At 41.4% G+C, this 17,933-nt stretch overlaps 1 protein-coding gene across 2 annotated transcripts in view; it reads right to left on the reverse strand.

The window, feature by feature from the left end:
* Positions 1-17,933, reverse strand: part of LOC126536845 (OTU domain-containing protein 4-like) — an 81,604-nt gene that overhangs the window by 29,500 nt on the left and 34,171 nt on the right. For both annotated transcript variants that reach the window (XM_055073559.2, XM_055073558.2), the window contains exons 12-16: positions 16,206-16,258; positions 11,855-11,932; positions 11,045-11,091; positions 3,914-4,047; positions 762-867 (exon numbers count right to left, since the gene is read on the reverse strand). In XM_055073559.2, coding sequence (XP_054929534.1) covers positions 762-867; positions 3,914-4,047; positions 11,045-11,091; positions 11,855-11,932; positions 16,206-16,258 — 418 coding nt within the window. The remainder of the gene's footprint in view (positions 1-761; positions 868-3,913; positions 4,048-11,044; positions 11,092-11,854; positions 11,933-16,205; positions 16,259-17,933) is intronic.

Genomic DNA, 17,933 nt, shown 5'->3' on the forward strand with positions numbered 1-17,933 from the left:
ATCTCTGCCTGTGCGACACCCGCATTTCCACCATCACAAGTGTGCATACCTTTTTATCGTTCAGCCATTGTCTTATTCTTTTTGTGGCTGAAATAGCTTATTTTTCAGACACATTATGACCTGTTTTACACGTGACAGATGTGAGAAGGTAAGTGAAGTAATGGCTGTCACCAATAAAAACAACACAATTCGAAAGTACAGCTGTTAACTAAGCACATGATTTGTCTCCCTATACCCAAACCCTATAAAGATGGAGCCTGGCATGCTGAACATGTAGCAGTTTCACAGCTACATGAAATCAAGAGGCGTTGCCTTCTAGAAGAGGTCGGAATGACCACATAAAAACTCTGGATTTGTCCAAAAAATGACAAAAAGATTATTCCCACAACTTCCTTTCATCTCATTTCTCTCTCTGTCGCTGTTGTGGCCTTGCCACAACAGCGACACATACTTAGCGCCATTTGACTCCTCCTTGCCCACAAGGTGAGGCGACAAGCTCCTTTGATCACATTTATTCTCTTTCTCTCTGTTGCTGCTTTTTAACTCAAGTTCACCTTTCCCTTGCATCTGAGTGAACATACTGAGAAGCATACATTTCCATTTCAATTACACAATCATTCTTACAGGAATTGGTAGCCTAAAGGGAAGACAATGCCACTTCCTCCATATTCAAGCATTTCTGGACTAACACATATGCAAAGCAAGACAAAGTTTACGCAGCTCGATTAAGGAATTAAAAAAAATAATAAACAAGTAGACACCCGAGGAAATGGGCAGGGACTGCCAGGTCGCAACAGTGCTGCAGGAGGGCTCCAAATTGCTTGGCTGGTGTCCATGGGTGATGAGGGGCTCAGAGGAAACCTCCCCCTGAAGAAATATTTAGGGGATATGTTCGAGATAAAATCCACTGGAACAAGTTACTTGGATAGCACAAAATGTCAGAAGGTTGACAATATCTAATAAGAAGTACACAATAACAGAAAACAGAGAAAAAATAAAAAGACTGCAGAATGACATAAGGGCACAAGTCTGCCATAATCAAAAGCAACAACCACAAAAACAACACTGTTGGGCTGAAATTGGTTCAAGTCGTCTTCTATCTCTCTTTTTTCAGCTTTAGAGTTGTCAAGTACCTTTGTCAGTGATCATGAAATAAGTCCCTTAGTTCCTTGCTGCATAATTTCTTGTCTGGACTCCATAATCGAGCTATAGCTTTTAGGGTAGTCTGTTGATATGCTGCATGCACCCTCACTGAACTAATAGCACAGCCAAGGCTGCTGCAGTCTCCAGTGTTCTCAGGGCTGTGAACTCAGTCTTCGGGCTGCTCTTCCACACTAATGCATTCAGTGCTTCATTTTCATTCTGCATATGAATCCTTCAATATTGTTCAAGGAGCTCTGCCTTATTAATAGGGACACTAGCTCTTTCGCAATGACTCCACTGAAGGCTCGATGGTGGGCTCTTTGCACCAACGGATTGCCGGCATCAACTAAGGTTTTGTATGCCACATGTAGTTCGAGTATTCACGGATTGTTATTCAATTGTAATCCTTCAATCTCAGTTTCAGTATCAGTTTTACAGTGAATCCAGAGTCGCCATGACAGAAAATACTGTGCGATTTTTTGGTTGTCTTTCTGCCGAACATAGTTTCAGTTTTCGTTTGCCACTAAATCCCGGTTCGCCGCAGCCAAAAATATTTTTTCTCTGCGTTATTCTGCAGCATTGATAGGTTTCATGACTAAAATGCACAAGTAACTATCTTTCGAACAATCTGTGCTCAGTTTCCCTTGTGCTCTGCGGCCACATTCTAATGACAACATTCAAAAGTGGTTTCGACAGCAAGTGCACGCCACCGTCACGCAAGAAAACTTTCTATTCTTGCTTGCAACACAGATAGCAGCAAAACTTGGTCAGAAGCTTCTGCATCAGTTGAGGAATTTAAAACATAAATGTAAAATTGTGCATTAAATCTCGATTTTTAGCACTGCATCCCACAGTGAGGAGCACATCATTTTATGAAGTTTCACCATGTAAGCTCATTGCAAAAGGTAAAGTCAGCCAAAAGTATACCTCAAGAAACTTCAAAGCTTGTTCTAAATGATTTATTTTACTTCCCTGAGCTTAAAGAACACGAAATTTCAGAAAATTGAGAATTCAATAAGGGTGAGCAAAAATAACTTGCATGACAAATTGCAACTATAAATTATATAATTGGACCAATTTAATTACTGTCCCAATTGCGAGTTCCTTTTGCATGTTACATATGAAATTTGAAGGTTACATTTCTCCAAGACCACTTCATATGGAAAAACCTTGCTATCACATCAGTGAAAAATATGACAGCAGTATAATGCGTCATCTCCCGTATACTAGAGTTAATCACTCATCATACAATTGATTTAAAGGGATGTACACTAAAGAGTAACACCAAATTATAGTATTTATTCGAATATAAGGAAAGTTATTTTTCGCAGAATGCTTGCCCTCGAAGTCACCTCCTGCCTTGTATGTAAGGCTGATAATTCAGTCACTATTTCATCATGGTGGCAGCAGCTTCACACTTCCAGCAATCCAGGTTTTAAATGGCAGTGCAAATTGTAGCAATTAATAAGGAGTGCAGCATCCTGTCGTAATAAAGAGCATATTGCCATAAAGTTGAATCATAAGGCAAAATTCGCACTGCCGTGAAGCTACACCTCAAGGTAAAATTTGCAGAGACTATTCCAATTATTCGGTATTTCAGGCAATTCTCACTGGGTCTTAATTTATCAGCTACTCTATATCACCTTATATTAGTGTGCATACTTCAAGTTCTTCTTCTGGGGTCCCTCAACTGCACCCTTGCCTTATAATTCATTGAATACACGAATTGGCATCATAATTTTAGCTTCATTTTAATTAATATTGTGAAAAAATGTTATTACTTGAGAAATTGAAGGCCAGACTTCTCTTTCTAGAGTTTTGCACTAAGAACTTAGCACCAGTACATCAGTGCGACATCACAAAATTCAACAATAAATAAAATTAATTGAATTCTGGGGTTTTATGCACCAAAACCAAAATCTGATTATGAAGCATGCTGTATTAGGGGGTTCTGGGTTAATTCAGCCACCTGGTGTTCTTTAACATGCAAACAATGCACGGTACATGAGTGTTTTTACATTCTGGCCTCACAGGAATACAGCCGCCGTGGCCAGGATTTAACCCACAAGCTACTTCAAAATATAATTTCTTGTATGTTTACCCATTATGAAGCAGTAAATTTTCTCAAAACCTGCAGCCTTTGGTTTCTTGTGGACACGATGTTGCCCTCCACAAGTGATCAACAAATAACTTCACCTGAGAAAGACTGCCAGTCTATTGTTTTTGTGTCTTTTCTGGCGTATCACGTCTCCTTTCACGGCAAGAGTGGACACTTTGCTACTGCAGGAGTTCAACCTACTGATAAAGGTTTGCTTAATATTTCTCTCTGTTGTCCCTTTAGGGCATAACAGCTGCTAGCCTAAGCATCATTCACATCAGTATCTCGAAGGATAAGAAGCCTTTGTCTCAGGCTACCTGACAAAGCGAGGGCACGACCAGTCGAAGGAGAGAACAGCGGAATCTGTCAAAACCTTTAAGCCACGTGATGACAGTCATATGTTCTGATTGCCACATTTTCAGCCTCAAGAACATTCAAAACACTTGAGCTAGGAAGACGGGTTTACTAAGCCTGAAGAATACCCTGCATTAATTACTTGAGTTATCACAGGAACTTGGTGAGCAGGCTGCGTCTGTCCCTTTTTATTAACAAGCCACAAAGAATTATGCGAGGTGCCGCAAGTAAGTGAAGGCTAAACGTTTCTTTAACAAGAAAAAAAAAAATACACTGTTTACTGCAAACAGGGACTTGCGAGCAAACATGGCAACTCACTTGTCAGATGTAAAGATGTCGTTGCCTCTTAGTAAATGAGGAGATGAGCAAGTGACATCTGAAGGCCTTGGAATAGAGAAGTCTAGGGGCAGACGTGTTCCAGCGACTACTGTAGGCAGCCACAGAGACAGGTCCTACAAAGGCAAGGCAATGAGGTGCCTTATGTTCACAGCACTTTCAATTTGATCCCAGCTGGTCATGCAGGCTCTAACAACAGGTTCAACCTACTACTATATGGGTAGTAAAGAAAGGGGGAAGCTTCAAGCTTGTCTCTTCCTCTTCTCACTGCAAGTTCACCCTAGTTATAATACAACAGACTAAATACTAGATACTTCATGGAAGACGAACACTTGTATTCTAGAATGTTCCTCCACTTAACACTCCAACTCAATAAAGTGGATAGCTGCACCACCCCTCGACAGAAGTCAGTACACTTCATGATCACCCACGGCAATTCTTGAGAAGCGTAGGGTCTGCATCAGTCGAGGGGCGGTGCTGTGCTCAGCTCAAGAACTCTCGAGTCAAGGACTGTTTGAGAATATGCGAGGTAAGTGATTACCAAAAATGGCGAAACAGGCATGACGACACAACTTATTTAACAACACCGTATTTGTGGTGACATGAGGATCTATGTGATAATCACCAATTGATAGATTAATAGACCAAAGTACTCGAATTACCTCCTTAATAACATGCAGGATATGTTGCAACTGAAAAATTGAAGACAGCCAAGATGAAAAACGCGTCATTTGCTAGCAATCCTGGAACTATCACCAGTTCCTAGAAACACCAACACAAGACGTTAGAAAAGTACATTAGTGTTCTGGCTAAAGCTTCACACTTGAGCTTTCCGCAATCATTGTGCTACCATTGGTGTCAACGCAATTTTTCATTATTGCCGCAAGAATGGATTAGGGATAGAATCAAAACAAAATATACCCAGGACTCTCTGCAGCCTACTAATATTATTTTACATTAATATACCATTACACTGCATATGAAAAGTCACCTGTTTATCTTGCACATACAATGATTTTACACTTTTTAAACTAATACTACATCAAGTGTTCTTATCACAGGGCACCACATGAAGAGTAACCTATAGTTTAAGGCAGTGTTTCACAAACTGATCTATGAAGCAACTGAAACAGAAGCATCAACGAAAATCCCTCCCAGGGAATTCTATTCATGAGGGTTGTGTACCAAAATACTCGACAAAATGAGGTCAGGCTTGTCACATTCAATAACCAATCAGTATGAAGTTGCCTTCTCCGCTACGAATGATTCTGATCAAAACAAATTATACAAGAAGCAGTCCGTGCTGAACGACACTGAGGACTTCGTGTTCAAAGAACTTGACAAGACCGCTCTTTTCAAGAGAGCATGTGCCTTGTTTGCAATTATCAACATTAACTTTTCCACGAAAAGTTGACTGCAAACCACACAAAAAAATCGGTAATTCTCGGGACAAGTCAACCTGTGTCCACTGCATGAGATGAGCTTTTTTAATGAAACTAATGCCATAAATCTTCAAAGGACTGCACAAATCGGTACAGCTTGCTAAAATGACACGCTCAAAATCTACAGCATAGCACTTTGTTCCGCACCAGAGATCTAAGTACCTGCACTTATCATGCAAGTGTCCTCATGGTTGCCTGACGTCACCACGAAGCTGTGCATTGATGGTCTCCAAGACAAAAAACATTCAAACATTACCTTGCTGTTGTCGCGTTGGTTTAATCATTACCTTTTAGAAAGTATCGGAGCGGGGATATGCCAACGCACTATGAAAGTACGAGTAGCTATTCCCTTTCAAAGACATGCAACTAGCTTTAAAGCAATACACAACTCAAACTTAGCGAGGGATGAAGCCAACTTCTCTGGGAGCCACGCAAGCTGCATTTCAGTGAGAAATGCGCCATCTTTTGCCAGCAGAAAGGCTTATATTTAGTGTCGTCGCACTTGCTCCTGCCTACAGCACATCTTGTGATGTCATGTTGGTCACTGATATGTCGCAATGTGGCTCTCACTCAAAGACGTTAAGCTCGCAGATGTAGGTGCTTCCTAAGAGGGAGGTGTTTCAAGAGTTCTCCGATTTTGTAAAAACGAATAAGGGAATGTTCCCGGTGCATTATTTTCAGCTCCAGCGAACACTGCAGGTTGCTTACCGCAGCCTTCTGGCATCTGTGAGAGGTGGTCATGAAATGATTGGCCTCTCCGTTTCTCAATGTCGAATGAGTAGAGACTCTGTTAAAGGTGTCCGCAAACTAGTAGGTCACTGCATTTTCTTCACCATGTGCACAAATGTCTACGTTTGAATAAAAAAAATTTAATTCAATGCTAAAAAATATTGGAAAGAAAATAATTCTACTGCCATTCAAGTTTTCTAGTATGGTACTGACAAAAAAATGCTCCGGCTTTTATCGTTATGATGAGAAATGGCCATTTGAATGTTATGCAAGATCATTAAAATGTGCTAACGAATAGCTGTAGGCTTATGTACTGGCTTAATATGAAGCCTAGAACAATGTTATTCGTGCAATATTACTATATCCAAGTAACCTTCACTGAAGCTTAATCTCGATGTGCTGCCACGTGAGAAAATACTTGCAAAGGTTGAAAAGTAAGGCGAACACACAAAGCAATAGCATCAGTTCGCAGGCAAATCGAAACATACTAAAGAAGCGCATGTTTGATTCAATATTGAATGCTGTGCCGATAATACTGCCTTGGCATTAGTAGTAGGAAGACTCAGAGTCAGAGTCAGAAGTGGTTTTATTTAGGCATAAAATGAATTACAAAAATTTGTGTATACAGAAGGAGGTCCCATAGTCAGAGACTGAATAAGGACCTCCTATGGTAATGAATGTAGAAAAATTAATTAAGACTAATTTTCATTTAATTTGTTAACAAAAAAAAATCCTGCACTCTCACATCTTTTTGTGTTTATTTTTTTTGCGTATTGCACTTAGCAAGAAAATTTTCTTTTTTTCTTTTTTTTTCGTCTGGACATGTGCTGATTACAGCACCAGTTCACAATACAGTCTGAGCTCGGCCGTAAGCTGTATTAATGGTGCACAGCCAAACCTAGTGAGGGCCAAAGCCAAGTTGTCTGGGAGCTGAAAGGGGCCCTGAAACACTTTTTGAACATAATAAAAAAATGTTGCCAATCTGTTAACAAGGCTCCTGTGAACATGAGAGTCAAATACTAATGCACTGAATGCAGCAGAGAAAATACTATCTCGTGTCAAAAGCAGCGAACAGTCGCTTGCTTTCGCATCCGCAAAGTTGTCATCTAAAGCAGTCGGCAGACGAACGCTATTGGCAGATTTCGTGATCGCAAGAACATTCTCAATAATGCATATTTGCTAATTTGGAGTTAAATAAATGCAAAATACATCTGTCTGCGATCTCAGAGAGATAGAAAAATAATTTCATCTTTGCGCTGCGTGTAGCTGCATTTGCTATGCGTGGCCTTCGAGATGGCAGCAGCACACTGCGTAGCATTCGCAATGCCCGTGATCTGCAGGTCGCACACGTGGTAAACCAAGATGGCTGTCCGGTAGAGAATCGTAAGCGAAGTGGACGGCCCATAAACATGCTGTGTAGCACGTTGCGACAACTTTGTGGCACCATGCCACTTTTATTACGTGACATAATGAACCGCACGGAAATGTAATTCCGATTATATAGCTAATTAAATATAATAAGTACAAATATAAATCCATGCTAATGCATTTTTCTTTGGCGTTATACAGCTTGTTCCACTCGCGTACATGACAGTGCCATGGAACAATATTGAGGCGAGGGACAGAAACACCCCATACATGCTCTGCCTAACACTTTGTCACTGGAAAAGAAAAGAAAAAAAAAAAAACGCTGTCAGCTGTAATGTGCAACACATAATACCATTTTACCTCTCAGCTATTTGCAGCGTTTTTTTAAAGCATGAAGCAGTCCTTCAAACACTTAAATATGTTTGACTTTATGAACATTACATACGCAGATAAGGAAAATCATTCGCCCATGTTTGTAGTAATCCTCATTACCTGAACTATCACTATTTCACATACTTCAGTTACACTGCAAATAATATTAGTAATTATAGCGGACTATATTGGAAGACATATTGCTTTGTGTTTTTGACATATTCCTTCGACTTCTTGAAAGGTTTCTAGGAAAAATATGATTTTCAGCCTAATTTATGCAGCGTTTCATATGCCGTGTAAACTCTTGAATGCGTTCATCCTACAGTAACACATAAAAGCCTCATAAGCACATACCACGAAAATGTTATTTGCCTAATATGACTACTGAAAATTCTACAACCGGTGCGCTGAAAATAAAGAAAAAGAAAGAGAAGACTAAAGAAAGTCTAGACATAGCTCATTATTGCTAGTGTCTTTTTATGTTCTCTGTCCAGGTTGCGCTTTATTCTTCTTAAAGGAAGTGCCCGCTGCCACTTTCTGCGATTGCACACAATCCCCTTCATCGGTGAGGTCACAACCCTGCCTATCCATAGCCTTAACCATTGTAGCTCGGTAGATTTTCTCAGAAAGAAGAAGGCTTACCTCGTTGTGGAAAATTTGGTTTATGCATTGGGAAACATAGCACATGCTCTTACTATTGTTGTTCTTGACCATCGTATGGGCGAAAGAGGCAAACAAAACCTCCTGCCTGCACCGCAAGTGTTGGCGAAGCCCAGACTAGCCACATAAAAATGTGGCCATATCGCATCATCATTTTCTAATCCCCCTCGAGGAATTTCTCTACTTGATCACTGCATGGCACTACCATCTACGGGCATTGCGAATTTTCTACCGCAGCTGCCATGGGGTGCCACAACAAGCTCTTTTTCTGCCGCGACACTGAACTTTTCGTCAGTGCTTTGCTCTTTTGGTTTCTTCACTGTGTAGCTTCCAGGGTGCTAGTAGATGCGAAAAGAGAAAGCCAGCTATCAGTGCGATAAATAATCTTATACTTGAGGGATTCTAAAAAAATTTTTTTCAGGCATGAGATTAGTGGGACAACAAATAAATAGCAAGCCCATTCTATGATTAGCTAAAAAAAGTGTTTCAGGGCCCCTTTAAAATTTGCACAGACCTGTAGGAGTATTTTTCACAATGAAACAAGCGCCCGTGAGAAACTCCTGCATAATCTGTGAGCCCGTCAAGCAAGGGGTCTGCGACAGTTCAACAATTCAGAACCATGAGTTTATGAAATGATGTATTTAATAATTATTACGAGCCTCAAATGAACAGGATTGAAGTGGTGCATGGCATCAATGGTCAAACGACTACAGTCAATCAACAGCTGTCCAAGTAAGAAATGAGTGGACAGAAAGAAAAGGAAGTGAAAAACCAGGCATACGTACAGTTGATTAGCCTACACATGGGGAAGGGGTGAAGGGATGAAAAAAGAGAAAGAGAGAATGGGAAGTATAAGGAAAAGCAGGAAGTATAATCAAAGGCTGGTTTAGATACAGGAGACAAGAGTATACACAATTCATTCGAACAGAAGAAAGCATGGCATGACCGGTGGCAGCTGCTTGAGCTGCCAATTGACACTAAGCAAAGCACAGCAATGGCCCATCAGAGGTAATACCAGATTACTGGTCATTGTATTTGTTCACTTCATTTTTACACATCACAGATAGCTTGTTAACAGGATCTAAACACATGCACAGGCTAGGCTGTCAGAATTTGCTTTCATAACTTCTCTTCCATTTGCTTGCTTGAACTAAACAAAGTCCAATGTTTCTTTTTTAAAAAGAACTTTATGGCCAATGTACTGCTTCAATGATTTCAGTGGAACACAGCGATTTTTTCAGCACTTTGAAGTACACTTGATCCCGTCTGGGCAAGAAAGGTGCACGAGAATTCCCAAGCTCAGTTCTCATTTATATTTAAACGCAAGTGTGGTTCCCACAGTGATTATTTCAGCATTCTGAAGTACACTTCGTCCACTCTGGGGAGGAAAGGCCCACGAGTATATTCAAAAGTCCAGTTCTCATTTGTTTTCAAATGCAAGTGTAATTCTATCTTTTGCCAATGTAGAACTTATAAGCCTTGGCAAGGCAGTTCCAAGAACTACTAAAGAACAAAAAGCTGGCGTGGAATTTTCAAGGTGGCATGGACATCATTTTTGACTGCCGTTACCAAGTGCATTAGCCTTCTGAAATGGTTAAATCCCATTTATTTTAGTGCAGTCTACCAATATATGGCACATATATTTTCCATTGGTGACCCCTTAAATTGCCACCCAATGGCATAAGAGCTGGCCATTACTCAGTGGTAGGGGACAATGGCCTAAATTAGACATGGTACTATCGAGCACACGCCCTACAAAACCGAGCATGTGTTTTAAATTTCTGCCAAGATGGTCAGCTGCATGGATGTTTAGACTAGTGACAAAAGAAAAAGCTGGTCAAAAATTCTAGACAAAAAAATTTGTTACAATCAGCCCTCAAAAGTTGCAACTTCCATGAACATTACTGTTTATGTGCATGCTCGAATATATACCTCACAATACAATGTGAAACTTTAAACTGAGCATGCTTGTTTTAAAATGTTCAAGCATGCCATCAAATCACAAAAAAAAGCAAATGAATTTCAATCACACGAAATATCTGACCATGCACAGAATTTAATCTACACAGCCAGCCTTCAGGGATCCACAATGATCATGGCATTCACATGAACAATGAAGCTGTAAATTGTAGGAACTGCACCGTTCTGCATGCATCACCTAGAGACTCCCTTATTGTTTCTCCCCTCTAGCATGTAAACATTGCAGAACCCTAGTGCCAGAGGTGCCCAGTGGTCCTCCAGTTCACACAACAAATGTGTTATAACTTTTCAGTGGTGTGGCAGAAACATGCTTTTACTGAGAGCTCAGACTATGTTAAAGGTGTGCACAGCTTAGAGAATAAATGTGACCTACATAGCAGGTAAGCAGTACCCAATTGGCAAGCAATAACCAAAGATTACAGAGGCAGCTACTATATCTTTATGCACAAGAAATCCTGTTATTTTTTGACCCAATCCAATTCCACATCAATTTGTCACCACTGCATGCAGGCAATTCCAATACATCTTGCATGCCAGCACATTAAAAATAACAAAAACTCACCTTTCCTTTTCCTTTGCGTGCAAGTCTCCGCTGCGACTTTTGAAGATCTGCACACGAAGTACAGCCAGAAATGACCGATTCAACAAAAAAAATTTACATATAGTGGTTATATATTCAAGAGCTTTAAGAGCAGTAGTTCAACACTAAACTCACCATACCCACATGTGAATATGTACAAATGATCACCAAGGGTGAAAAACAGGACCATACTATGTTTCTAGCCTAACCTCAGCACACGTACATGCTAAGAGGTTACAAGAGGCTGGTAGATAACAAATACTTAGGAGTTACTTCTACAAACAGCCAATCCCGCAGCACGCATGCACATACAATATTAGAGCTTCAGCAATTTGTAAATTTGCTTCTGTAGACAAAACCACTAGATGCCCTGTCTATACTGAACTTCTAAGGTGAACTAATTTGTTAACTAAGTTATGAGCGCTTCATTAACATCAGTTGCTCAAAGGGGCACATTCTAAAAAGACACTCACACCTATTCTTTTTCGAACTTAATACTACACCTACATTGCTAACATCTGCGCTTTGAAAAGTGCAGGGACACATCATCTAATTCAAGTTACTATTTTAAAACAATTCCTTTTTCTAACTAAGAAATGTGAATGTCACACTTCATGTCAAAGCTGCCCAGGTTCAAAATTCAGCTGCTGCCACAAGGGAAAACTCGTAACATCACGCTTAATGATATAGCACTACAACACTCAGCCACTCTGACAGGTCGGTCAATTAAGAAGGGCACAACAGGCAATGAGAAATGAGGAAAAGCATTGAAGAAACGTGTAAATACTTCACCCTGAAGGTTGGACAGCAGTGAGTGCTGGTAGAGGCAACCCCGCAGCTTGTATGGTGGCCCCTGGCGCCAAGTCAATACTGTAGGCAGGAACCAAATGCAATAACTTATCTCTGTTAAAACAAATGCTACACAGCAACCCCAAGATTGGATGACATTAGGTTTTTTTTTCTTTTTTTTTTTTTTTACCTGTCAAAACCTCGATATGATTATGAGGCATGCCTTAGTGGGGGACTCCAGAAATTTGGACCATCTGGGGTTCTTTACGATGCACCTAAATCTAAGTAAACGGACGCTTTCGCACTTCGACAATATCGAAATGTGGCTGCCGTGGCCGGGATTCAATCCTGCAGCCTCGTGCTTAGCAGCTCAACACCATAGTCACTAAGCAACCACAGCGGGTCAGCAAGCCCAAAGCAGAAACAGAGCTCCTAGGTGCAAGTGGGGTGTTCACCACGTGTTTCATCACAACGTTGGGAGATAATTTTCAGTTTCACAAGGCGTAACAAGTAGTGCAATGCCTCACCAGAGCAACGGGCATTTCTCCATGTCGGTATGCCGATCAAAAGGGTGCTCACTCACGGACCTCTCTTACCAGGTTCACTTCTGAAGAATCAGTGCATGCTAGAGTTGACACCATTCTTAAAGGGGTCATGAACCACTTTTTATTGAAGTCAAGAAACGCATTTGACATTAAATTGCATTATTTTCACAAATACTTTGCGTAAAAAAAGTACTTCAATGCCTTCAGCAGAAGCGGAGTTATTGGCAATCACAGATCATCTTTGATCCCCTTCACAGTGCTCCCAGGCTGTCTTCAATGTCTAGCACTGCGAAGGCTACGGTGGAGCAGGGCGATGCCCTCAGCTGAGTGTTCAAAACTAATCGAAATTAGCGAGACCCGAGGGCCCTGACAATGATAAACAGTGTGGCCAAAGTTTCATTCCTACGGCAGGCATGTGCTGCCGAGCATTAGCAGACTATAGTTCGAGGTAGTAAGATAGTTGTGCTTCCAGAATTACAGAATTCTTATTAAAATTCAAAACACAGATTTTCACCTACTTCAGCCCGTTCATTAAGCTGTGTCAATAAACAAGCACAGTAACAGTAGGAAGAAGCACATTGATCCAAGCAACTTTGTTGATTGAGGTCAGCTATTGGCCAATAGCAGCTGTGTATGGGAATCTGCCATGTGACGAAATATGGCAGCACCGAAAAGTGCAAGGAAAATGCCTGTTAAAAGAAAGGTGTTTGAAAAAAAATTGCTGGCTCTCCCGTAACCGAGAGTAGAAGCAAGCATGAAATGGCAACTGGCAAAGGAGATTGGTTCGAGATGCTACTAGCCACAATCTTAAAATGGGTGTAGTGTATGCTCGCAATGGCACACCCCACCACACCGCACTACACCATGCCATACTGTGTATTGGTCCGTATGGACGCTGCCTAGCTAGAGTAAAACCAGCTGAAGGCTGCACGAGAGACAGCGAAAGACACCAGGGAGACGGAGCGCACCACCCAGCTAGAAGAAGAATGAATTGAATTCTATGGTTTTACGAGCCAAAACCACAATTTGATTTTGAGGCACAACGTAGTGGGACAGAATTAATTTTGACCACCAGGGGACCTCTGACATCCCCCCAATGCACAGGATGCAGGCGTTTTTGTATTTCGCCTCCATCGAAATGCAGCCAGCGCAACCGGGATTTGATACCGCGACATTTTGCTTAGCAGCGCAACGCCATAAGCATTAAGCCACTGCAGCAGGTAGAAACGCCTGAGGGAGGCGCCATGCAGCGTGGTGCAATCTCTCGAGGCAATGCAAAACCCGCGTTGTGAAATTTGTGGGCCGCTGTCGTTCAGTGCTCAGTGCCAAAAGGTGACAACTAAGTGCATAGTACCCTGCATCTGCCTTTTGAACGTTGCTATTGGAAATGACAAATAAAACCTGAGCTTTAGTGATATTGTGGATAAACATTATAAAGAACTATAAAAAAAGCAAGATTTTCTTTTTTTTTACTTCTTTGGGCAGAAACTAGACTATGTAATGCGGCCCTGTACAATGGGGATGGGGGTCAGAGACAGCATTATTTTATGTTTTGACTGGTAGCCCGGACGTTCTTGTTTGGGTGCCCGGGTAATGGCTCCGGCTTTTGGCTCAAGGTCACCGACAACAGGAGCTAAAAGCATCTCATGCTTAAAAGGCAACTTCATGCTCTGCTTGTAAGTGCCACACTCTGTGCACAACTGCAAAATTTAGTCGAGATGTTCACAGAAGTATGTGGTATCCGCCAACCGTTTTTTCACCAAGCCAAAGGGATGATTTGGACCCATTTGGGAGTCACTGCCACAAAATACTACCAGCGCAATGTGACAGCTCCATCAAAATTTGAAACTGTGCCACTCTCATTACAGATCTTCACAGGTTTGCAAATCATTCCTATGCAAGGCAAGTACACCATCATCAATGCCTCTGGATGTTCACGGATACCTTACGAAAAAATGAAATGAAGTGAAACAATTTATTGTGCAAGAAAAATAAGCAGAACAAGATTGCAGTGCAGAAGCCAAAACCAAGTTGCCTCCTCCTCTCATTTAAGCTTTAAACGGACAATAAAGAAACTAATTAGAGTTTTGTTAGTAAATTACCCTTACGCAATACTAAAGAAGCCAGCCACTCTTATGGCCAGAAAAGTTGCAAAAATAAGGATGGGTGGTGATGCCACCTTGAAATTCCTGCACCAGCTCACTGCGACATCATGGACTTGACCCTGTCAGCTTGGGCCTAGTTCAATTTTTATTGGTACTGATGAGAGCTATTGTATTCAATAAGAGCCAAACACTCGATCCAAAAAGTTTCAAGACACTTTACTGAACCATAATGGTCTAAATAAAAAAAAGAAACTTTGCAATTCATGACATCGCACTACGTAACAAACCTAGGGTTCTGGCAAAAAATTCAAAAATGAGACAGTGAATATCGTTTGTTCTTCCAGTAATAAACCTATTACTGTGCAATCAACCAAAGAAATCTTCAGGAATACTTTATTGATATAAACTGATTCAGTGTTTCTATTAAGGTGTCACTTTAAGCACTGAAGGAATCGGAGGGCCCTGAATTATGTATTGTACTCTGGTCATAGTCACACGGTGAGTCACTTTTTAAATTACTCATTGACAACTACGTACTTTAAGTAGTATGCTGTACAGCACACAGCCAAGTCTGGTTAGTAAGGTCAACACTTTCTTTCCTATACTGGGAAATTGTGGCCCTAAAGATAAACCACTATGGACACAAACAACTGTTGAATTCATTGTGACATAGGAATGCAGCACTGGACACACATTTCTATATATATAGAGTGGCTGCCCGGTGTAGCACTACCCACACACAATGAATCCTGACCAAACAGATCAGCCATCTACCATTTTTCATTGAGAAAACTCTGTCTCGTCACCAGTTGTGTGTGTACAGCACGAAAGATAAACCAGTCGGCCTTTTCATTTCTCCTGTTACAAAAAGCAATTAACAAGCGTGTGAAAAAAAAAAATTAAGGGCTATTATTATAGCATATTCATTCAGGGTTACAATTATATTAACGTATGGTTTTATATTTGATATGCAAGCAAGTCTTCACAGAGACTAAAACGTGCTGCTGGGTTAGTTGGCACACAATTTGAGATTAACAATGTCGCAAAGATATAACATAGGCATGAAGGATAGGACAGGCACCAAATTCCAACTGATTTGTTCCAGGGAGCTGATGCCATAGCAAACTTCAGGCGCGCAAGATTTCGCACACCCAACAAACATCATCGTGCAAGATCCATATTGTTTAAAAAGCCTCATCTAAATACTTCTATTTCTTGTTATAGAGGGATGACCAAATTTTCTGCTTCCTCCCCCCTCTTTTTTTTATATATATATGAAAAGCCTAAATTTAATCTCGGGTAACCTGGCTGCAGCTTTTTCCCAGAAATCTTGTACCCACAGGTGCTTTTCATGTGTATGAATGCGCATGCGTCTGTAGTTTACTTTGCCATATGCTTCCTGGAATAAATCGGTTGGAAGTTGGCACCTGTCTTGTACTTCATGCCCGCATCATATCTTGCCACCATTCTTAAGCTTGAATCTTAACAGAGAAGTGCCACACATAAACAACAGCCCAATCTTCAAGCTTGCAGCATATACTAAATTGAATCCCAATGAATGATTCTGAATTAAAATTTCATGTTATCATGTATTTCACAAAAATGAATTCAAACTTGGTTGAAATATAAAAATGTGTTCGAAACATTACCAAAAGTTCATTACTGCGTTATTCACTGGGAAGGTTACATCACATGGATCCTTACCTTTGTGTGCTGGGAGGGGCAGTGCCTGAACACTGCTGTATGGGACTGTGCACCTTTAAAGATACAAAAATTTCACCATTTTCAGTTCTAGCTTTGATGTTGAGAAACCCACACATACTAAGTTCAGGGTGTCTACCAAGTTAACATTTCCAAATTCCCTGAGTTTTCCAGGTTTTCCCCGAGTGCTTTTGCAACATTCCCGAAGTGACACAGAACTATGTTTTATGTCAAGGCGGGCTGGAATCATGTCGCCAGATGCTGTCGCTCTCTAGTAAGCTGGCGAAAAAAAAAAAAAAAATAACTTAATTCAGTTTGAATACTAACGAGTAGTGTTTATACTCTCAGCCTGTGCACGATTGATGCCTCACTGTTGTTTCACTGCTTTACAGTTTATTTTGGTTTGGATGAGGGACACCTGCATCTCGGCATCAGCCGACACTTTTTTTTGAGCTCATGCTCCTTCAAAACGGCAGCAGCACGCTTCTTTTCCTGTTAATTCCTCAATGCAAAGGTACTTTCTGTTCATGTCCTCCTTCCGCCGTTCGTTCGTCCCACGGACCATTTTAAGCACCTCCTTGGTCAGTAGTACAGTCAACATGCAATTTTTCGAACTGCCTAGGGGACGCGAAAACATCCGAAAAATCAGCCAGTTGGAAAAAAATGACTGCATGTCTTTTACTGCCCTTAAAGGGCCCCTCACCAGGTTCCATGGCAAATTTTGGTTATACACTGGAAGTTGTTACATGTCCTCTAGGGAGAGTTCTGCCGAAAAAATTTTTCGAATTGGCTCGTTAATACCAGAGACAGAAATATTTCAGTGCCACAAACCCATGATTTCAACAGGCGGGCTCCACTGCCAAGCAAGACGCTCCCTCCACTCATCCCATGTAGCCTCCACAAGCAAAACTACTTCCCCGCGTTCTCCCATACCGGACCTCGAGGATTGCGTGACACATACATCATGCTTTAATTTTTCTCCTCGCTTTTTTTCTTCCTTTTTTCGACGTTACTGACTTCCGCTGACAGTGTCGCGCTCGAGCTGGTGTCAAGTTCGTGCAGCCCACGATATTGCGCGCTGTGCACAAGGACACATGACTGGCAGTATCATTCAGTGCTACACGAATACTGAGGCAGAACAAATGGATCGCAGAGCATGACTACGCGCTGGAACACGGTAGAAAATGGCATAGTTTCAGTACCTGCGCACGTGACTGCACGACCGTGCAAACAAGCAGATGAAGCGGAAGTAAGTCTCTTGCTTTGGTGCGAAGTAAAACAATAAACACGCAGACATTCCGTTTGTGTGTTTTATTATTTCTCTAAACTTCAATTCGTCAATTCAAGCAACAGATAACACAGATAACAGATGTTGCATTGAATAATTATCGAATTCACATGTCACTATGAGTGACGTCACAATGAGGACACGAGCACGTAGGCGCCGGGACACGAGGACGTCACCGTCCGGCTTGGAGCGCGGTCGCCGCAAGGAGAAGGGAAAACGTCGTTCGGATTGAAATTTTAGACCTTTCTGCGGCGCATAGCGATGCAGTTCTTTACAAAAACAATCGTTAGCACGCACTGTATGCTCTGCGCTTGTCAGCTCAAAATGGCTAGACCTTGTGAGGGGCCCTTTAAGGGCTCAAACCGCCACAGGCACATTGGTGCTCGTACTGTAACAGGAGACACCGGGTGCAGGCAAGTATAATTAAGGAATACACACTGTGT

Source organism: Dermacentor andersoni, chromosome 4 (assembly GCF_023375885.2).
Source record: "Dermacentor andersoni chromosome 4, qqDerAnde1_hic_scaffold, whole genome shotgun sequence".
NCBI classification, from domain to species: domain Eukaryota; kingdom Metazoa; phylum Arthropoda; class Arachnida; order Ixodida; family Ixodidae; genus Dermacentor; species Dermacentor andersoni.